General features: G+C 56.3%; 2 protein-coding genes across 2 annotated transcripts; one reads left to right on the top strand and one right to left on the bottom strand.

Annotated features, from left to right (window-relative positions):
- The first annotated feature begins 27 nt into the window (after nucleotides 1–27).
- Nucleotides 28–2916, top strand: LOC117650366 (p21-activated protein kinase-interacting protein 1-like). The gene is made up of 8 exons (XM_034393743.1): nucleotides 28–187; nucleotides 434–599; nucleotides 742–876; nucleotides 955–1075; nucleotides 1222–1387; nucleotides 1493–1723; nucleotides 1808–1920; nucleotides 1992–2916. Exons 1-8 carry the CDS (start codon nucleotides 101–103, stop codon nucleotides 2272–2274), a joined length of 1302 nt encoding a protein of 433 aa, XP_034249634.1. The 5' UTR covers nucleotides 28–100; the 3' UTR covers nucleotides 2275–2916.
- Nucleotides 2418–12918, bottom strand: LOC117650357 (neprilysin-4-like). Its single transcript, XM_034393731.1, has 20 exons — nucleotides 12883–12918; nucleotides 11974–12029; nucleotides 11301–11437; nucleotides 8372–8425; nucleotides 7921–8082; nucleotides 7755–7838; nucleotides 7397–7628; nucleotides 6786–6996; nucleotides 6590–6697; nucleotides 6303–6447; nucleotides 6102–6219; nucleotides 5925–6021; nucleotides 5671–5847; nucleotides 5487–5590; nucleotides 5348–5406; nucleotides 5216–5264; nucleotides 5040–5107; nucleotides 4792–4928; nucleotides 4382–4702; nucleotides 2418–4307 (listed from the first exon to the last, which is right to left on the bottom strand). Exons 1-20 carry the CDS (start codon nucleotides 12916–12918, stop codon nucleotides 4131–4133), a joined length of 2532 nt encoding a protein of 843 aa, XP_034249622.1. The 3' UTR covers nucleotides 2418–4130.
- Nucleotides 12919–20500: the final 7582 nt, after the last annotated feature.

Genomic DNA, 20500 nt, shown 5'->3' with positions numbered 1-20500 from the left:
ATGTGTCTTTGTTGGTTGTCAATCATGACACAGTGACCTGCGTGCGACTGTCGTTTGTCCAGTGTTGAACTTTGTTGACGAACGACAAAAACAAAGCGGCATGGCTCACGTTGGAAACTTAATTGTGGTCGGAACTTACGAGGAGTTTGTCTTGGGATATGCAATAGTGCCCGAAGAATATGACGAGGTATGAATTTTATGCATTTGAACTGTTCCCTTCTAAATCTTTCTTCTATGTTGAATTAATTTGGACTTGACAGCAAACCTAACCCCTCATCGTCTGCTACCTTAAGTGTTCGCTTTTCCTTAAATGGTCCATTAGTTGCTGCTTTTATCTCGGTAGTCTTTGATTACGTAGTTTTTTTTTAAGCAAGTAACGCTTTATCTTATCTTTTGTTCCTTTTCCAAATCATGTTTTATTTCTGTTTTCCAGAAAAAGCTTTCATTGGTACAAACTTTTGCTTGCCACTCACACCGAGCAAGTGTTCGGTCACTTGCTGTTGGTGGCGTACATTTAGCATCAGGTAGCACCGATGAAACAATTCGATTATACAACACTTTAAACCAAGTTGAATCTGGAATGTTAACACACCACAACGGTAAGCCCCTCAATTCCTTTGATATGCCCTGCTGGAAACTTTGTGCAAGGGCCATACTTGAAAAAATTGTGCTTTTTGTTGGCTGTTTGAACGACGTCTGGTGAAATCCCTTAGTAAACACTTCTCATCTCTGTGATTTTAGGCTCTGTGAATGCATTAGCCTTTACTGAAGACGGTACCCATCTCATTACTGCTGGAGACGACGGAATGATTGCTGTAGTCCAAACAGGTTCATGGTTTGTGGAAAAACAATGGGCTGGGACTCATAGTGGTGCAGGTAATGTTATCCATAATACTCGTTTGATTTATCAGCTTTTCTGTTTGTCTTAAACTAAAGCTGTGAACTCATTTGTAGCTGTAACTGGACTCTCAATTCATCCTAGTGGTAAAATTGCTCTGTCTGTGGGAGCTGACAATCGTATTGTTACATGGAATTTAGTGAAAGGCAGAAAAGCATATGTCGCCAATGTATCTAGGTGAGAAATAATTTGGTATCTTGTTTTTAACCCTTGCTGTCCTTTTTTATTTTTATAGACTTCAATTTAGGAAAAAAAAAGAGGTTAAAAGTGGCCTCAATTGGGCTACAACACATCAATTAAGCTTATTGTTGCCTTTCTTCCAGTCGTTGCCGGAATGGCTGGGGCGTTGGAGATGTTCAATGGTCCCCTTCAGGATCATGCTACGCTGTATTCATGGCCACTCATGCAGAGGTTTACTCTGTTGCCACAGCCGGAGTTACTCACACTATCACATGTAGTAGCCGAGTCACCTCTATGACTTTCCTTGAGGTATGCTGTAGCTTCAAGATTGAATCAGAAAGCTACCAAGAGCAATTTTGTTCATTCTTAACTCCTGAGCAATGCAATCTTATTTGTGTTTTATTTTTGTGTCAGGATGATATTCTCCTGGTGGGAGAGGAGAGCGGAGAAGCATCAATACATAAACTCATGCCTTCAACATCAGCGGGTCAAGAGGGTGATTTGAAGGAAATTGCACGCTTCCAGGCTCATGAGAAGAGAGTTAAGTCGGCCCGCAACTTTGGGCCAGTGGTAGATGGTGCTCGAAGTGCTACTCAGTTTGTAACTGCTGGGGGAAGTGGCCGTATTTGTTTATGGGAGCTTGAGGTATGTTTATATCACTTCTTCACTTTATAGACAGGTTATTTTATTCTAACTTACGCCTTCATTTTCCCTATTTGCTGCAACTAGGATTCTGAAGTTAGTAAACTTTGTGAAGTAGGCACTGGATGTCGAATCACTAGCATGGCAGTTGTTGATTTAGATAAGGAGCTTAAATTAAAAAAGGAAGATGACGCTGCTCAGTAAGTATTGATTTATGTCTTTTCAGTGGTTTTGTTTAGCTTACATTGAATTTAAAATTATTGTCACACAGGAAAGCATTACTGTCTGACACAAAGAAGAAAATAAAAAATGAAAATGAAGCAAAGAAAAGAAAACATGCTGATGTTCAAGAGGTTTCTGGCAGTAGTAATGGAAACAAAGCATCCTTGAAGGTAACTAAAGCGAATGGTAGAGATTCCTCTCAAAAGAAAAGGAATGGTATGAAATTCTCGTGTGAATTGCAAGAGGCAAAGCCAACTAAAAGTCCAAGAAAAAAAGCTAAAAAAGTAAAGGGTGTTAATGCTGGACAATGGGTTGTAACCCCTTTAGAGTAATTTTCAATACATCTACTTAGGGTCTTTTATGAAATATTGTAATGGCTGTGCCCTTTCCTTGAAATTGGTTGTCTTATTCCACAGTTATTGACAGAGTACAGTAGTGAGCGGAATGGGTGGTGATTTCCAATCATAGGCTATTATTCAGTGCTTACATTTTATTCAAAATTTTGTATCACTGGGCTTGTGTTGTTGTTTTTCTATGACAAAAATAATCAGAGGAACTAATACTAACATTTATCACCTGTGTTGTAACTATGTTAGTACACGTTGAATGCTTTATTTACAGCAATAGTGGTACATAAGTAGGGCATCTACTTTAAAAAAAAAAAAGTCTACATGACTTGTCATGAAACATTTGTACAGATTCAACAGTTGTTGAAATTGTAATTTCTTCATAATATTCACAGACGAATGAAACTTTTTTCATGCCTCCATGATTTTGTCAACTGTGGAGTCACAACTAAATGTCCTATACAGTATTGGCAAAAAGATGACTACAGACTAGCTACTTTTGAAGATGTTACAAAATTGAATGTGTAATAGTAAGTTTCAAGCAAAGAAAGGCAAAATTTCCTATGGATCAAATTCCTTTTGCTTGGAAAATTTCTACTTGAATAAAACTGATATGATTGGCAAATAGAATGTGTCATACATACTTTGATAAAGATGAGATAAATTTTAGTTACTTAAATTGCTACAGTAAAACCCGTTTAAGGCCTTTATTTATGAACTATATTTAATATCAAATGGTCCCTAGAGTTTCCACTGCAACCATGAATTCAGTATCACTGCAATGTAAAACAAATAAAGAGGATTTGTGTGCACCAAAAGTGATTCTTAACTTTAACATAAACAATGTTTTCATGAAATAAAACTTGTTTAAATATCACACTACTAAATTCTAGGCATTGCTATGCTAACCTTTCTAAACTCATAGTTTCAAAGAAACAAAATACAGTGGGTTAAGTAAATTTAATACTCTATGTATGTTATGGACAAAGACGAAGCTTCAACTCTCTTTAGATGAGGGGAAAATATTTTGAGGTATTGCTGGACATTCAATGGGGGCTACTGTTTTTTTGTTCAACATAGAAGGCAGCAAGAATGTAAATAACAAAAGCCAGGTCTTTGGCCATAACATGTACAAGCACCCTGGCAGGACACAATATTCTGAATGGAAATTAAGTAGAGAAGACATAAAATTCTACCAATCTTATGGTAGAACAGTAACTACCAAATTAGGATAAAGAGTTTTTTTTTGTCACCAAACATCAAATTTAAATTTTCTTTTCAAACAGAGATCTTGTCCAGTACAATTTAAAAATTGCGCTGATGTTCCTAGTTTAATTTGGTTATTCTATTGCACTTGTTGCCAAGATGATTGCTTTATACATTGGCACAGGTACTGCACACACATGAGCCATACCATAAACTTAATCAGTCTCTAGTAATAAAGACACAGCCAAATCACATTTGTTACTTCCAATAAATAAACATTCTCTGTCAGGAAAGAGCAAAGCTGTGCAAAATACACGTTTCATTAAACTGCATCTTCAGGATCTACAGTGAACTGGCTCTCTGGAAAATTCTGGAACTCTTGGTACTCTTTTAGCTTAATGCACAATTTTTTCCACAGACCACTGTACATTTAATTAAATATGTTAATTTGTCAACCAGTGTGAAGTGGGATGGAACCAGTTAATGGAACCAGTTACCAGTTGCTTTATGACGGTCTGGGTTCACTTGGATTGAATTAGGATTTGGACCCTCACCGGGAATCTTCCACTGGTCTTTTGACAGAGTAGTTAATCCATCAAGGGAATGTTTTACCTTGCTGATCCTGTCGTTTAGTCTCACCACAAAATACACTTTTCTTGTGGGTTCATTGGACTACCCTTGGGACAGTTCCAAGCTTCAGCAAACTCTTTTGAGTTGGAAAGTGTGCCTACAACTCTGAATCGATTTGGACTGTGAACCCCTTCCACAAGCTTTGACTTTAATGCCCCTGGTGTTGAATGGCCACACCACATCTAGAACAACAGAATAGAAGTTTACATATTGTTACATGAATATTACACAGAAAGTGAAGTTCAGATCAACTTACATGGGCAAATCCAACAAAGAAGAGCTGTTCTGGAGAGTATTGACTTAAACCAGGGAGGCGCACTGTGCCATGTTGTTGAGGAGGCTGTTCATCATGCCTCACTTTGGCAATTCTCGCTTGTACTTTTGCTTTAATTTCAGAATTTTCAGTGGCATTTTGTGTTTGATTTGAAGTTAGTTCTACATCCTGTTTTCTAATCTCCATTTGCGGCTGCTGTGGTTTTCCCCTTTGTCGATCTAGAAATCGTCTGTATGCACGCCAAGCTTCTCTCAATCCACCATTGTCCGCTATGTTTTCACCCTGTGTGTTTATACCATTCACCTGGAACATAAGTATGTAGTGATTATTTGTACATACAAATCATAATCAGAACTATATTTCATCATGTAGAAATTAACTAAATTCATTACTGTGAAATTATGTCCTAGCTGTGGTACATGGTACTGTCCGTATTGCTTTACAATGCACTGAACTCGGTTATGGTACTCTTGTAAAGTAGATTCTGTCCACCATTGCTGTAAGTTGCCATTTTTGTCGTATCTTCGTCCTATAAATTTGAATTTGAAAAATGATAAGAATAGAGAAGAAGCACTGAAGGCCATATATTGTACTATACTCATGCTATAGATTAAAATTGATTAGATATTGCTCTTAGTACCTTGGTCATCAAATCCATGGGTTAATTCATGACCCATTATGGACCCAATGGCTCCATAGTTCAATGCCCTAAAACACAAAATTTTGTTAAGCTATGTGTATTTGAGAAAAATAAAATGAACCAAAAACATGCTGGTGCAGAAAATTTCGCTGAAATAGGTTTGTGGTTGTACATACTCTAGACCAAGTCCATAAAATGGAGGCTGCAAAATTCCAGCTGGGAAAGCTGTTCAAAAGGGGAATAATTATTTACCACTGTACCAATATTCGGTTCAGATCAAGCATTATTATGTTTATCAAATTACTTACTGACTGAATTCAGAACTGGTGAGTAGAAGGCGTTTACAGTTGTCGCAGCAGTTACCCACCTTCACAAGAGTAATTGGAAATAAATTAGCAATGAACACATCATTTTTATGTTCTTGTGACTCTCACCTCACGCACTCACCGATCATGGTCTGGAGCCTTGCGCAGATCTTCAAGGCTTTTCTTCATTGAACTGCCAATCAATTTTAAATATGTCTCAAAAAGTTTTCCCTCTGACACCTCAGCCTGCAAAAAAATTTCTTGTAAGTTTTGCATTTGAAAATTGTTTAAAATTTTTGTTTCCTTAATTTTTTTATAAGTCTTACTCCTTGGAAATACTGCTCAAGCTGACCAGGAGTGAGCAGCCAGCCTGGGAAACCTATGAATGGTCTCATCGCTCGCACTTTATCCAACGTTCTATTCTTAGTCTCCATATCCATCCACTGTAATTCAGCAACTATGTCAGTGAAAGCTGCTTCAATATCTTGGACCATCTCAAGGGCCTAAAAATGGAAAAAATGACTTATTAGGTTTTGGACCCTACCAGCTCAGATAGGTAATTCTTTTTTTCTTTTCCAACCTTTTTTCTTGAGCGATCGTTGAAATGCTTTTGGACATAGAGATAGCTCACAGCCATGCCAAAGTTAGTATTGACATTTGAAGTGCATCTTTTCCACCTGAAATCACAAATATTTTACAGTATTGTGTGATTGGTGCATCAGAAAACAACTCATATCAAACTTGGTTGGTAGCTTACCGTGGTGTTTTCTCAGTAAGACCAAAAACTTTTTGAGTAAAGCGGAAACCTAGATCTCTGAACTCTTGAAGTGTGAGGGGTGCTAGAGATGAAAAAATATTCCACCACACAAAACGTTCTGGAAAATAACACATAGGAAAATTGATACTACAGAATGTAAAGTGGCAGCATACTTTTGAAATTCCCTTGATGGTCATTTACCTAGTGTCGTGTGGTTTGTTGTGCCTATGAGCGAGGCCAGTTTACGGAAATAACTGCTATCCATGAGTACAACTGTGTCTGTATCAAAGTCAAGAGTTACATTGGTTTCCTCCAGAACTAGAGAAACATAGCGTGTCCAGTTGAGCTGTAAAACAGGAAAGAAAGAAATGATTGAAAATCTTTTCCCTCTTGAGAATTACAACTTCCGATGTTAAAAATGCAGGACAGTAAAAACCAATATAAACCATTAAAATTGATTTGGGATCCTGAAATCGGCCATACTGTACCTTGGCCCCGCTGCCACCATCAGCGTCGGTGTGTTCTTGCAGCTGTGCCACCGTCATCTCGTGAAACTGCGATTTGACGTCGCGACGCTGTTCCGCCGTCGTCATGATCTGTCACAGAAAATAACCGCACGATCGCAATTGAAACAAGTTACACATGTGCAGTCGGAGAGGAATGAGCAAAAGTAAGAGGACGCACCCCTGCAAGCTGCGTGCTGAAGCTCAGGACATCCTCGGCGAAGCTCTCGGCCGTGCCGTTGGGCGCGGCCTGGCCGGTGCGCTGCAGGAAGACGCGCACGATGTCCGTGATGTAGCGCCGGTACTCGGCCAGCTCGCCGCCGAAGCGCTCGGCGTCCAGCAGGTAGCGCTCGCTGAAGCCGGGGGAGATCTGGTCCACCACCATCAGGTTCCTGCGGCACGGCACGGGCAGCAGCTCGTCAAGCTCGTCTCGTCGAGTCCACAGCTTGATTTAATCACGCCATCAGTCCCAGAGTCCCAGAGGGGCGGCGTCGGCAAACGGCCGGGCCTGCCGTAGGCCCGAAAATCGCGCACCCCCTAACTTATCTCTCTCTCTCTCTCTGTGCCTCCCGTGGCAATTGAGAGGCCGTCACCGACACCCGCTCGGGGGACTGATGAATGTTTAACGGCGCCGAAATTGTTTCGGGCGGGGCGGAACGGCCAGCGAGAGGTATCGCTCTCGCACTCATTGGGCGCCCCGTTCCCGTGTGGGTGCGAGAGAGACAGACGGAGCCGAGTGCTTCAGCGGCACCGCGGCACGCCTAGAGGCACGCCGACAGTGCTGACACCCACCTGCTGGTGTTCCGCACGTCCTCGTTGACCCAGAAGCCCAGCAGCACGGAGTGGCCCAGCATGCGCTGCGCCCGCGCCGCGGTGTACAGCCAGTCGAAGTCCACGGCCACGCCGAGGCCCTCGACGGCGTTCTCGCCCGGGATGGACAGGCCGCGCGTGGGCAGCGCCGTGCTCAGGTTGAGCTTCTTGAGCGTGGCGACCAGCGGGTCTAGGCCCAGACGCTCCAGCTCGCCTGAAAAATGAAGAACACAACGCGGTGGTCGCAGTTGTAGTGCAAAACAGTGCAGGGGCATTAAGAGGGTGGATCCAGTGGCGCCACCTCGCGGCGATGCTGGAGGCTGATAATCTCTGGACGTACCAGTGTCGAGGCAGGTGCGGTACAGCGCCTTGGCCTGCTTGACGGGGCCCGGCTCGTCGGCGGTGCTGTCCTCCTCCAGGATGTCTGCAACCAAACGAGGGCTTCCTCTAACACCGGACCGAGCCGCAAAGAGAGAACGGCAAAACGCGACGTCGTGGAAGCAGACCTCTGAGGTCACGGAGTAGCTGCTCGCGCAGGGACCGGAACTGATCCCAGGAAGTCTGCGACTCCGGAATGGGGTTCCTCCTAAGCCAGCCTCCGCAGGCGAACTGGTAGAAGTCCTCGCAGGGCTGCGCCGCCGTGTCCAGGGAGTCCAGGATGCGCGCCGCTGCAACCGAGGCGCCATGCTGTCACTTTCTTCCTACGCCCGGTGGCCAGAGCAACTCCGCACTTTAGTCTCTCGCACTAATGGGGTGCTCCACACAGGAGCGAGAGAGACGGAGCGATGAGACATAGCGGAGAGCGCCTGGGAGGTAGGCCGCCCGCCGGACAGCCGAGCGCGCGACGCTGCCCATTGCCTACCTCGCAGGCGCTCTCTGCTGAACAGGCCGGCCGAGCTGACCTCACCTCGTGGCGGCTAGTCTTCGTTCTCTCTTGCTGAAAAAGTGGTGGCTTACCTGTCTTAACGCAGGCTTCGGTGAGGCAGTAGTCCGCGCCTGTGTCCCGCTCCCCTGCAACGTGGAGCCATGACTTTAGAAGACGAAGACGCTCTCCTCATCAATCAGGAACCAGGGCACTGCGCACCGTGCGCACCGCGCGCACCGCGCCGAGGGCGGGGGAGGGCGGGAAAAGGCGCCAAGAGCCAAGGGCTCTCCGAGGCTTTGAGCGCGCCGCGGCAGTCGAAGGCGATGACGGGGCGGCGCGTGGGAAAGCACATCGCAACCAGCCGCACAATAAGGCCCGTCTGTATTCGCGGAGGGAGAGAGAGAGGGGGGGGCCTTCATGCCACCGGCTCGTTCCCGTCGCTTCTTCGCTGACACGCGGCCTGACCGTGGACCCTGCAGGCTCATTCCAAACTCTGTCTCTGTTGCACCCCTACGGGTCACCCCGTGAGTGCGAGGGAGACAGAGCGACGAAAGCTCCTTTCGGAATGAGCCTGGCGCCTGGCGCTCGGCGCTCCGCGCTCCATATTCGCGTCCCCCTGGGCGGGCGTGCGGGGCGCGGCGCAGAAGTCATATACCGGCCTCGGCCCTCGGCGTCGCATGCAGCGCCACGCCTGGCCACGCCGCGCCACGCCGCGCCACGCCATGCCATGGGTGGGCATGAGGGAAATCCCCGCCAGAATTTGAAATAAGGTGGAACGCGGCAAGGCAGGGCGCGACACGGTGCGACACGGCGCGTTACAGTGGTTACAGTGCGACGCAGGGAAGCGACTGCGACTCGCCTCGCGTGTACGGCAGTTGTTGTGTCCTGCGTCGGGGGTTCGCGTCGTTGCAGAAAGGGGTTACGGCGGCCTTGCGGCCGGCCAGCTTCACACGCCGTGCCTTGCAGTGCCGTGCAGTGCCGCGGCGCTTGTCCGCTATTGCCGCTAGTTGGAGTCCCGACCGGACACCGCTTCAAGTCAGCCCTTTGTGTCGCGGGGATGAAAGGCCCTTTGGCGAGGCGGCGGGCCCGACCGAGGGCCAGGCGGTCGAAGAGGAGGGCTCTCGAGGGCGGGACGCGGCATGGGGGCGATGGGGGCACGCCGGAGCACGCGGGGCTGGCTCCCTCTCGCTCGGCCAGCGTGGCTGTGCACCAGTTTATTTGGCCAGCGCGGCGCTGGGGTGGAACCGGGAGGGGGGAGGGGGGCACGTCATGTAAATTCCAGCTGTCCGTCCGGGTCCAGAGATCGGCATGCCGGGAATGACGGCGCCGGGCCGGGGCGCAGCACTGACAGCCAGCAGGGGCAGCACGGCCAGCCAACTCTCCGCTTTGACTACTTCGGCCGCGCTCCGCATTACGCCGCGCCAGTTGACTGATTCCGAGCACGCCCGCTGTCGCTCTGTCTCTCTCGCACTCAGGTGGGGGGTTCTGGATGCGAGAGAGACAGAGCGATGACGCAGCCCGAGAACCACCCCGCCGGCCGGCCGGTCAGACCGAGCTGGCGGCCGATTGGGGCGGCGGGGAGCGCGTTCCCATTCTCGCCGGCCTCGCCGTCGTTCTGCGACTTATTGCCTTCGTCCTTCGTGCCCGTCCCCTGCTGGTCCTGCCGGGATAAGGCCCCCTCCCCTTTCGCTTCCTTGCTCGCTTCCTTGCCGCCCCTTTGTTCCCAGCCGGGGTCAGGTCGGGCTCAAGTCCTGTTGGCGATGCGAAACACGTCTTCGGGGACCTCACTAGTAGTTAGTGTGGCAGCCGGGGGAGCGGATGAGCCCCGCCGTGGCGCGGCGTGGCGTGGCGTGCCACTGCTGCCGGCGGCTAGGCTTCCTTCGTTTGCGAGTTCGGGAGGAGAGGATGAAGGATGCGGAGGATGTGCCCGACGGACATCGCATCGCGCTGCAGCAGTGACGCCCCAAAGGCCCAAAACAAACGGCGGGAACACCGACGCCCCCTCCCCGCTCGGGTGACGTTACGGGCGGCGCCTCGCCCCCCGCGGGCTCATAACCTATCACAGAGCGCCCCCCCCCCCCCCCGCCTCTCCGCTCCATTCAGCGTTGTTGACTTTCACTCGGCTGCCGCCGTGCCGATATCGCGGTGCAAATCCAGCAGACGGGCCGGCGGGGCAGGGCAGGGCGACCGGGTCGCTGTCTCGCGCCCACCGACACCTGTCTCCCGATAATTTTTTGCAGTGGAGGTTCGCCGTCGTGAAATGGCAACTGGACACACGTCTTTCCGCCGTCCCCTCCCACTTAGAAGAGATGAGATACATATGATTGTTACTTCACGTTCACAAAGTGCTCAGCAAACTTTCCGCAGGAAAAAAATTCTCAGCCTCCAGCGGTTTCCTTGCCGTCCGCGCACGGCACGGCACTGCTAATAGATTCCAATGAAAGCCCTGAATGCCGCGCGGCACGCACCGACTGCTTTCGACGAGGCGAACGTCGGCGGGGCCGTCTGGGCCAGGGCAGTTCGCAGTTCGCGGCGGTAAATAGACCCCCCCCCCCCCTCCGAGGAATCACAGCGCCATTGTGCGCTATATTTCATCCGCCGCAAGTCTGGGCAGTGAATCCGAACAGCGCTTTCATCAGGCTGTCTCTCTCGCACCCACGGATGCTTTAGAGTGCGAAGGAGAGAGAGAGAGAGAGGAGAGAGAGAGAGAGAGAGAGAGAGAGAGAGAGAGAGAGAGAGAGAGAGAGAGAGAGAGAGAGAGAGAGAGAGAGAGAGAGAGCTGCCTCTTGGAATCAGTCTGCTGGACGCACCACGCCGCGGAGACCGAAAATAAAGAGCATCATCGGCGAGGCGGGAGGGGAGGGGGTGAAAGGAGGGGAGAGTGCGATTTCGCGTTCGAACATCTCCGAGCGCCAGCGCTGCGTTCCGTTCGGCCGGGCCGAAGCAGCCGAAGCAGGCCGAGGCCGCGGAGGGGAACTGCTGCGGATAGCTGCGGCGTGCCTGAGGCTGCACTTCACTCACTGTAGGCAGCCAGCAGGGTGACGGCGGCCAGCAGCGCCACGGCCGCGGTGGCCAGCAGCACGGCCAGCACCACCAGGCGCAGCTCGCGCGACGACCTCGGCGGCCGCTTGCCCAGCGTGCCCAGCACCGACTCGTCCCTGCAACAAGGAAAGGTGCACAGTCAACTAGCAAGCAAGGACAACGTCGTCTTCGTCGCGCGCAGTGTCAGTTTTTCCGCTGCACATGAACACTACAATGTATTGCGTGCGGGGGAGGGGTGTGTCCCCCGCGCGCTCTTACCCCGGCCGAGAAGGGAGGTGCGCAAAAAGTGCGGCTCTCCGCCCCTGGGAGCTGCGAGCGACCCGAGCACGCACGACGCCACCACCCCTTCCCCCACCCACTGCACTCGCTTCTGGATCCTGGATACGAGTCTCTGGTGGTATTTTGAGCTACTCGAGCCAAGTGGTCGGGATAAAGTACTGCACCTCGCAGGAAAAAGTACACGCGGGGAAAATGAGAGGGAGAAAATAGAGAATCGAACACGAGTTGCCCTTACAGAGGGCCATCGGCTACCCCAGCGGTTTCCAACCTTTTTCGTCTCGCGACCCCAAGGTGGGAACCGCTGGGCTACCCTCTGTTCAGACTCTGCGTGACGCAGGCAGCGAGCAGGGCGTTTCAAAAGCTTCAGACTCACCTGGGCCCCATGTCCTGGAGGTGCGACGGCGACGTCCTGCCGTTAGCGTCGGTGACCTGCAACCAGAAGACACGCCGTGAGAAACTCTAAGCTGGCTGGAAGGCTGGAAGCTTGAAACTGGAAGCTGGCGGCTGGCGGGGCGAAGCGGGGCGGACAGGACAAGTCCCCCGCCGCTCTTTTACGGGGCGCCGGAGTGTTCCCGGAACAAATTAAACCGAAAGCATGGCCGCCGGCACCGCCACCGCCAGGGCACCGCGCTGCATGGCGAGCAGGCGAACTTGCCAGCGGGGACTTGTTGCTAAACTTGAGCATAGCCGGCGGGGCGACTCGTAGGAGCGGCGCCCGGATAGGGTTGGACGGGGCGTGCCCGGGGAGGGGAGGGGCAAGTTATTACACCAGGGATGATGGAGGGCGTAATCGCACACCGGCCTGGCGACGCCCCTCTATATTAACGGATCCATTCCGAGGCCAAAAACACAATTAGGGTGGGTATCGCTCGATGTCACCCCGGCGGGGCGTCGCGCGTCCAGGGGGTGGCTTCTGGGCCTCTGGGCGGCGTGGTGGGGCGGCGCGGGGCGGCGCGCTGCGCGGTGGTCCACGCGGTGTCGCTGAGGCGGCGCGGCGGCGCGCGGCGGTCGTATTTTAAGCCGCGGCGCGCTGCGGAGCGTGCGCAGCTAGGCCAGCACTGGCGGACATGAACTCCCGCGGGTCTTAAACACCACATAAACACAGAGTGGGGCGGGCGGGCCGGGCTCGTGGCTCAAAGTCCGTCCGCGGACAAAGTTCTCGCCTCTCCGAGGCTTGGTCCAGGACTTCCAGGACTCTCGGCCCGCCGCAGTGAACGACGACACTCGCAACACAAACTGCACACAGACACAGACAGACACACACACACATACACACACACACCTTTCTGACCGGCAGGGTGCCGCCTGCCTGGCACATCCTGCCCTATCCGGTCTGGATTATGGCACCGGTGACGGCACTGGCTTTGCAAGACTCGGCGAGACGCTATACCGGCGCGCGCGGTCTGCGGGACCTGATCCGGGCGAGCGCGCCCCGGGCCACCACCACCACGGCGACGACGACGCCGAGCCGACTTCAAGACAGCTCCAGAGCTCCCAGCGGACTGGCGGCGGACGCGATGCGATGCGGCGTCGCGGACGCGCGCGCTTCGACTGCAGACGCCGAGCCTTGCCGCCATAAGTGAAACTACACGCCGCGCCGCGCCACGCCGCCGCGGCCACCACCGCGACCGCCACCGCACGGGGCGACGGTGCGCCGCGCCAGCCGCGCCCCCTCCGAGGGTTCTGTTTTGTACCCCCACCCTTCCCCTCCCCCCGCCGGGCCTACCCTTGCCCACCCCTTTCCGCCCTGCCCGCGCCTCCACACCGGGCCAGGACCGGGCCAATACCCCTTTGCCTGCCGAGAGCAGAGACCAGAGATCTTGAGCCGAGTCGAGCAGGGGCCGGGCCGAGTCGAGTCGAGTCGGGCCGAGGAACGGGGAGCCGGCACACACGAGCACTTTGAGGTTCTGTTACATTCATGTGGACACGCACACAAAGAGACCGGGGGAAAGGGCGGCGAAAGGAGGAAGGGGGGGGGGGGGACGCCGGGCCTGGCCAGGCCTGGCCTTATGCAGTGCTAGAGGCCTAAAGGATTCAATCACAGCTTCCGGCCCGGTCGGGCCAGGTCCAGTGGGGTCTCTGCTCCGAGCTCTGCTCTGAACCAGACGAGCCGAGATCACTGGGTCGCTGGGAACGCAACGCACTGGCGGCGGCTCGTCGCAAAAGTGGGAGGGGGGGGGGCTCGTCCTTCGCCTCAAAGAGGGCGGCCTTCTTCTCCACTGCAAAAACAGCCAGGCCGGGACGCGGGTGGTGCCGGCGGGTACCAGGGGGTTGTTTTGTGTGCTGCGCCTCGGAACTCATCAGATCAGGAGGCGGGGCACGGCCCGCCCGAGTTAAGGAAAAGTTATGGTAAACATTTACAGTCCATTAGAGGCCTGATCAACGCCCAGCAAGCAGAGGAGTGTTTCCGGAGAGTGTTTTCTGCGCTCTGTCTCTCTCGCACTCGCGCGGGGCGCCCCAGGGGCGCGACAGAGACAGCACGCCGAAAGCACTGCTCGGAATCAGCCGGCAGGAGGGCCAAGCCCCGTTCCGGCCTCAAAATTATCTCAGGAATCCAGGAGGGCGGCGCCTCGCCTCCGCCCTTCTATCGGGGGAATGCCGGCGTCCTCGGGGAGCTCGGCGTGCCCAAGGGCGTGCCGGCCGGGGCACGTGCGCGTCGACGGGCGGCCTGACTTGCACGTCGGCGACGTCGGCCAAACTCGCAATTTCTCATCGCTGTGTACGGCTTGCGGGTGGCGCGCCGCGCGCAGCCCATTGCGGCTTCACGCGCCGTTCGCCTCCGCGCCGCGCTGGCCGCGCTGGCCGCGCTCCACTCCGCCAGCCTGGCCGGCCTAGAGGCCGTGCCGCGTCCGCCGCGTCACTGCGAAAGGGCAGGCCGACCGCCGGCCGCCGTGCTGGGTACAGTATTTGGGGAGAGGAGCGCGTCAAGCCTGTGAAAAGCGTGCGCAAAGAGCGCCACGCAACACCTCGCCGCGCCGTGCTGGGACGCGACGCCCTGGGACTCTCTCCCCGCCGACGTGTCCTCGTGGCCGCCGTCAGGGCGTCGCGTCAGCACCGCCAGGGCCGCCAGGTGAATTGTGGGGAGTGGCACGGAGTGGCACGGAGTGGCGACGCGTCGTCCGCAGACAAAAGGACCAAAACGACTTCACCAGCACGCTGCGGGCGATTAGCTCGCCCCGGGCTTTATGGCTTTGCTTTGATTCATGGCGGCCCAGCCCAGCGTCGCCCTGTCTCTCTCGCACTCACGGGACGGGCCGCAAGGGTGCGAGAGAGACAGAGCGACGAAGCGCCAATGTACCGTGTGTGCTGGTCGCGGCGATGCGGTGTGCGTGCCGGGGCCGCGGGTCGCGGTCGCGGCGAGAATGCCGAACCGAAACCATTTCCGTGGAACGCCGCACCGCGCACATACAGAGAGCCAGGCAGCCCGGCCAGCCCGGCCAGCGGACACAACCCCGAGGGCGTGTGGGGCTCTGTGTTCTCAAACGGAAATCGAATCGAACATGTGACAGAGCCAATGGAATGCCCGCGTGCCCGTCGAACGAGGAACCCATTGGTATCGTCACGTGTTTGCCTCGAGTCCTTGCTCACATCATGTCCCGAGTTGTATCCGTCCGCCTAAACTGCTGTCTGGTCCACATCGCGCTGCCGAGTGCATGAGGAAGGGGCACTGGTTGAGGGAGCGGCAGAGGCATAGGTCGCCAACGGGAACCTATTTCCGGTTCCATTCGGCGCCCTGCGAATTCGGCCGCCGTGCGGACCGGTGCGGGCCTCGCCTCTGCCTCGGGTGGGTGGGGTGGGTCGGGGAAGAATGAAGAATGCGACAGCAGAAGTCAACAGTCACTCCCCGAATGGGAGCACGGCCGTGCCCCGCAGAGCCGGGCCGAGCCAGGCAGCCACGGGCGTGAGAGAGAGAAGGACAAAGAGAAGAAGCGCCGCGGTGGGTGGAGTGTGGAGTGCCGACACGGGCTGAGATTTATACGGCGGGGCGGTGGCGGTGCACTCGCAGTGGTGCGCGGACTGACTGCGTGGTGCGTGCGCCGCGGTGCGCCGTCCTGGAAGTAACGAGCCAGCCAGCCAGCCTTTTTGCCGCGGGCTGTCCGTATCTGGAAGAGGGATGGCGCGGACGGAAAAGCCTCGCCGCCGGCGGGGCGCGAACCACGTCCTCATCGGTCGATGGGATTTGTGGCGCCAAGCGGAGTGCGCGGGGTTGGGCACGGGAGCCGCGTGGCGCGAATTCCTCGCTCAAGATGCCCGAGATCCTCGAGATGCTCAAGATGCACCGTGAGGCGGCACGCCGATTGTGCCGGGGGCGTGTGCTGCCTGACGGCCCGACGGCGACGGCGGACAATCGCCAACGGGTTCCTCGTGAGTCACCATAACCCGCCTCAACTCGGGCGCCGCCGCCACGCCGCGCCGCGCCACGCCCAAGGTAGACAAACTCAGATAGACGGGGTCGCCGCCGTCGCTCCGGCAGCGTGATTCCGACAGCCCTCGCTCCGTCTCCCTCGCACCCTTGCGGTCCGCCCCGTGAGAGCGACGAAGACGAAAGCACTGGCCTCCGCCCCGGGCCATGGGTGAGAGGCTGCAGTGCAGGCAGACCGCAGGCAGATTATGGGATCATGCTGCGGATTCGTACCGCCGTGCCGCCGTACCGCCGCTCGTTCTTTCGAAACAACCCCCCTACATCACCGGGCCCGACGTAGCCTACAGACCCGGCGCGGTCCTGCACGGGCCATCAACTATTCCTTCCGCGGTGGCGCTCTGCGCTCTCCTTCTTCAAAAGCGTCCTCGCCATCCGTTCCTCGGGCTGCTCTGTTCCTCCCGGCCGAGCGAGGCTCCCCAGGGCGCGGGTAGGAAGGCCCCGGCGGTGATCGGGATACAGGCCCTGCAGGCCCCACAGGCCCGGCGGGCGCGTTCTCCGGGACTCCGGGACTCCAGGCAGGGGCAGTGATCGGCGAGGCATTCGCCGGTCCGCATTATCCGCTGCTTTCTCAGGTGATTGCCCCAGCGACCGACAGCCACGCCCGAAGGTCAGGGGACCGGGGCGGCCGGGAAGGGGCAGCGGGTGGAGCGGGGCGGAGCGTGGAGCAGCAGAGCGGGGTCATCGAGGCGGCCAGGCAGTGACCGGCCTGCCCACGCCCCAATGCCTCGTGCGTAGCGCCGAGACGGCCTCATTTGCATCGAGTGTGGCTGCCCGGCTGCGCGGCACCACGCCGCCTCTGTTTATGTTGTGGTTCGCGCGCATCCGACCGGACCGCCGGACCGCCGGGCGGCGGACGCGGCGACCGGTGGCGGCAGCCGGAATCTTCCAGCCCGAGGCAGATATTAATTCGGTACAAGACCAAACTCGTCATTCAAGCGCAAGCAAGACGCAGGGGGAAATCCTAAATCCTTGATTGTGGCGAACGCGGCCCGGCCGGCATATTCATTGTCGCTCTGTCTCTCTCGCACCCTCCGGGACGCCCCATGAGTGCGACAGAGACAGTGCGACGGGATGGGATGGCTCGAGGAGATAAGACGGGGACCGCGACGGGGACCCGCCGTACTCCGGGCCGCGCCGCCGGTGTAGCGCCGCTCGGCGGCGTCCTTACCCAATGGCGAGGCCGAGCCATTTGCATACGCGGTAATCCTTACGCTTCATAACATCACCTACGCTCCGCCCACCGCGATGTGTGCGAGTGAGTGTGAGCGTGTATGTGTGAGTGAGTGTGTGTGTGTGCGCGCGCACCCCGTTCACGCGAACACAGACTGGCCTACGCCCAGTGAAAGTGATCGGGAGAGGCGCGTGCCGCGTGCCGCGTGCCAGGCTGAGGCTGGAGCAGCGGGCCGCGGGCCGCTCGCGTACATCAACCTGGCGCGCGAGTCAGCCAGTGTGTGTGTGTGGTGGGGAGGTAGGGGGCGTAAGCAAATCGATACACTCGATCATCACGTCCAACTTGTTATTGTTGTGCGAGAACAACGAAGTCAGTCCAATTTGTGGCAGCCGGCGCGCTGGAGCACTGACCCTCAGCTATGCACGTCCCATTCAGTCGTCGCGCTGTCTCTCTCGCACCCACACGGAAGGCCCCAGGGGTGCGAGAGAGACAGCGAACCAGCCTGCTGGCAGTCCCTGGCGGCGGTCCCCCTGCCGCGGGGAGAATGTCAATGGCGGGGCCCAGGCAGGCCGGCCAGGCCGCGGTGTCGCCGCCGTGTCGCCGCCGTGTCCGCGTCGCCGCCGTGTCCGCGGAGTCGTCGCTCGCCGAGTGAGCAAGGAGTGTCGCCGCTTGGCGCTTCGCTCCTCCACCAATTGAACCGTTTTCCTGGCGAAACGTCCAGAATAGCGATGAGCGCGTGTGTGCGAGCGTGCGTGTGTGTGTGTGTGTGTGTGTGTGTGTGTGTGTGTGTGTGTGACATGTTTAGCGGAGGAGCAGGGCGCCTCGAAGGACTCCGTTCTGGGGTGGGCTGGCAGACCTCAATCAAAAAGACATTAGACACATTTTCCTGGGCTCTTTGCTGCCAGGGCCTATGGATTATGGACTTGAGGGGCGTGTCTGCTCGTGTGAGTGAGTGTGCACTCCCTCTAATAAGAAGCGTGTGACACGGCCCGGCCGGCGCCACAGCGCGTGCGCGCGCGTGCGTCCCGAGTGGCAATCACACACCGGATGAGATGCCGCTGCCGGCCCGACCCGCTGGGTCACGCACCGTTGGACGCGCCGCGACGCGCTGGCACGTGGACGGACGCGATGCTGGTTCTGCCTCACTAGAGCCCTGACCAAGGCCCTGACCGCCCTGCAGGCTGATTATCCGAACAGTGCTGTCTCTCTCGCATCCCTCCGGAACGCCCCATGAGGGCGCGCGACTGAGAGAGACAGAGCTTCGGAGCCCAGCCTGTTGACGGAAGCAAATCCTTTTGGTGGTTCGATTTTTGGTCGTGGAGCGCGGCGACGCCTCGCCTGAACGCGCTGCTTAATTTCCCGAGAGGTATCCTCGCCCAGCCCCCCGCCACCCCGCCGCAGTCGCAGTCCGCACAAAGAAACAAAAGGCGGCCCCGGTGGTATTTGAACCCGGGTCCAGTCCCGGGTTGATTGTCCGCGCGCGACTTTTCCGCGTCGCGTCCGGGAATGCGCGCCACGCGCCGCGCGCCGCGGAGAGGCGGGACGCGACTCGCAACTCGCATCGCGGCAACGCGCCGAACGCGCCGTGCACGTGAGGCGGAGAGCCGTTCGGAAGCGGGGCGCCCTGGACGCGGGTTCAAATTCCGACGCACGCCGCTGATTTTTATTCGGCTTCACGCTTACGTTTTGTGTGCAAACAATCACCGACGTGCTGGGTGGGTGGGTGGGGGTTGCTCAGCTCTCGCCGCAGGGAAGGCTGACTCCGAAAAGTCGACTCGTCGCTCTGCCTCTGTCGCACTCATGGAGCGGCCCGTAAGAGTGCGAGGGAGACAGACGGCGCTGCGGCGTCGCTCGGCGGGTGGGCACAGGCCGCACAGGCCTCTGCGAGACGCAGCAGCGGCATGTCTGCGTGTCTGCGAAACGGAACATCGCACGCCTCGCCTCGCCTCGCCTCGCCTCTGCAGCTGACAGCGCTGACGGCGCCGAATCGGACAGAGCAGCCGCGCAGCAGGGGGTTGGGGTCCCGGGGGACTAATACGATTCGGTCGGGCAGGCGGGGCCGGCGGGGCAGGCGGGCAGACAGAAAGAAAGGCAAATCAACTCAACAGCCGTCGGTCGTCCGCCAGTCCGCCAGCGTCCGCCAGTCAGTCAGACAGCGGGTGGATGCTGCGCTCTCGATGAAATTCAAAAACAACATCAAGCAATGTCTTTGTTGTTATTCCTATTCCGCCGGGCGTGATTCAGTGATTGAGTGATTGAGGCTGCGCAGCGCTCCGCGGCGCTACGAGGGCTTGTTCCATTCCTTCTTTATCCTTTATCTATCTCCATGCACTGTGCGTCTCGCAGCCTGCGCTCATTTCTCTACTGTACCGCCATGGCGCGCCATCGCTCCGGCCGCACTTCCTTATTGTCGCATCGTGAAGAAAGCACTCACGCACACACACTCACTCGCACACACCTGCTAACACATGTTTCTTTACAACTTCGGGATGAGCAAAGTTTTGCAGCCGTTCGACACGCGCGCGCTGCGTTTAAAATGAGCCGTTTTGCCGACTGCTGGTCTCATCGTGGGAAAGCAAGGAAAACTGTTCCTGTGCGAGGCGGTAGTGATGGTGCGCGTCTCGCACGGCACGCCAGCCCGCGCCAGCCATGAGGCATGAGGCTGAGGCACTCGATGGCCACGCGCGGCACGGCGCGGCACGCGACGCCCCGCGACACGCGTCGGGGACGGCCAGGACGCACAGCCTGGCGCAGCGTGGCGCTGCCTCGCCGGAAACGGCCCCGGCGCACGCGCGTGCCTCCTGCAGGTTGCAGCAGTGCGTCCCCCTCCCACTCACGGGGCGCGCCGTATGGGTGCGACAGAGACAGAGCGACGGATCTCCGTTCGGACGCTGCCTGCTGCCGGCGGTCCGGACAGGAACGCGCGCGTCTTCATACGGGACACGACAAATGACAAATGAGGTAGGAAACAAACGGCGGGGAAAATGACGGGAAATTAGTTCGGAGGCGGCCGGCCTGAGCGGCATGAATGGGAACGGCTTGAATGGCACGGGCAGCGGCTGAGGCTTTGAACAGCATGCACGGCAACGGCCTGAACGACGAGAGAGGTACACGATGAACCGCGGTGGACGGCGTGGACTGCGTGGACGGTGTGGACGGCGTGGACGGTGTGGCGGCGTGGACGGCGTGGACGCGCGTTTTAATGAACGGCCGTCGAGTGGCGCGAAGTGCGGCTGAAGTGCGCGCCGCCGATGGCAGCCAATGGTCTGCCTGCCTGGGCCTAGCCAGCCGGAAAGCCGACGAAAG

The sequence above is a fragment of the Thrips palmi genome, unplaced genomic scaffold, assembly GCF_012932325.1.
Source record: "Thrips palmi isolate BJ-2018 unplaced genomic scaffold, TpBJ-2018v1 HiC_scaffold_10, whole genome shotgun sequence".
NCBI classification, from domain to species: Eukaryota; Metazoa; Arthropoda; class Insecta; order Thysanoptera; family Thripidae; genus Thrips; species Thrips palmi.
Note: the sequence above shows the minus strand (reverse complement) of the source record. Positions and strands in the feature narration are given on the sequence as shown.

Bases quoted from the DNA above. Each gene is read 5' to 3' on its own strand.
- LOC117650366 (XM_034393743.1), top strand. From the start codon at position 101: ATGGCTCACGTTGGAAACTTAATTGTGGTCGGAACTTACGAGGAGTTT. The intron at 1,076-1,221 runs GTGAGAAATAAT...CCTTTCTTCCAG, and splicing joins TATGTCGCCAATGTATCTAG to TCGTTGCCGGAATGGCTGGG. The intron at 1,724-1,807 runs GTATGTTTATAT...TGCTGCAACTAG, and splicing joins TTTGTTTATGGGAGCTTGAG to GATTCTGAAGTTAGTAAACT.
- LOC117650357 (XM_034393731.1), bottom strand. From the start codon at position 12,918: ATGTGCCAGGCAGGCGGCACCCTGCCGGTCAGAAAG. The intron at 11,438-11,973 runs GTGAGTCTGAAG...TCCTTGTTGCAG, and splicing joins CTCCAGGACATGGGGCCCAG to GGACGAGTCGGTGCTGGGCA. The intron at 8,426-11,300 runs GTGAGTGAAGTG...TCCACGTTGCAG, and splicing joins CACCCTGCTGGCTGCCTACA to GGGAGCGGGACACAGGCGCG.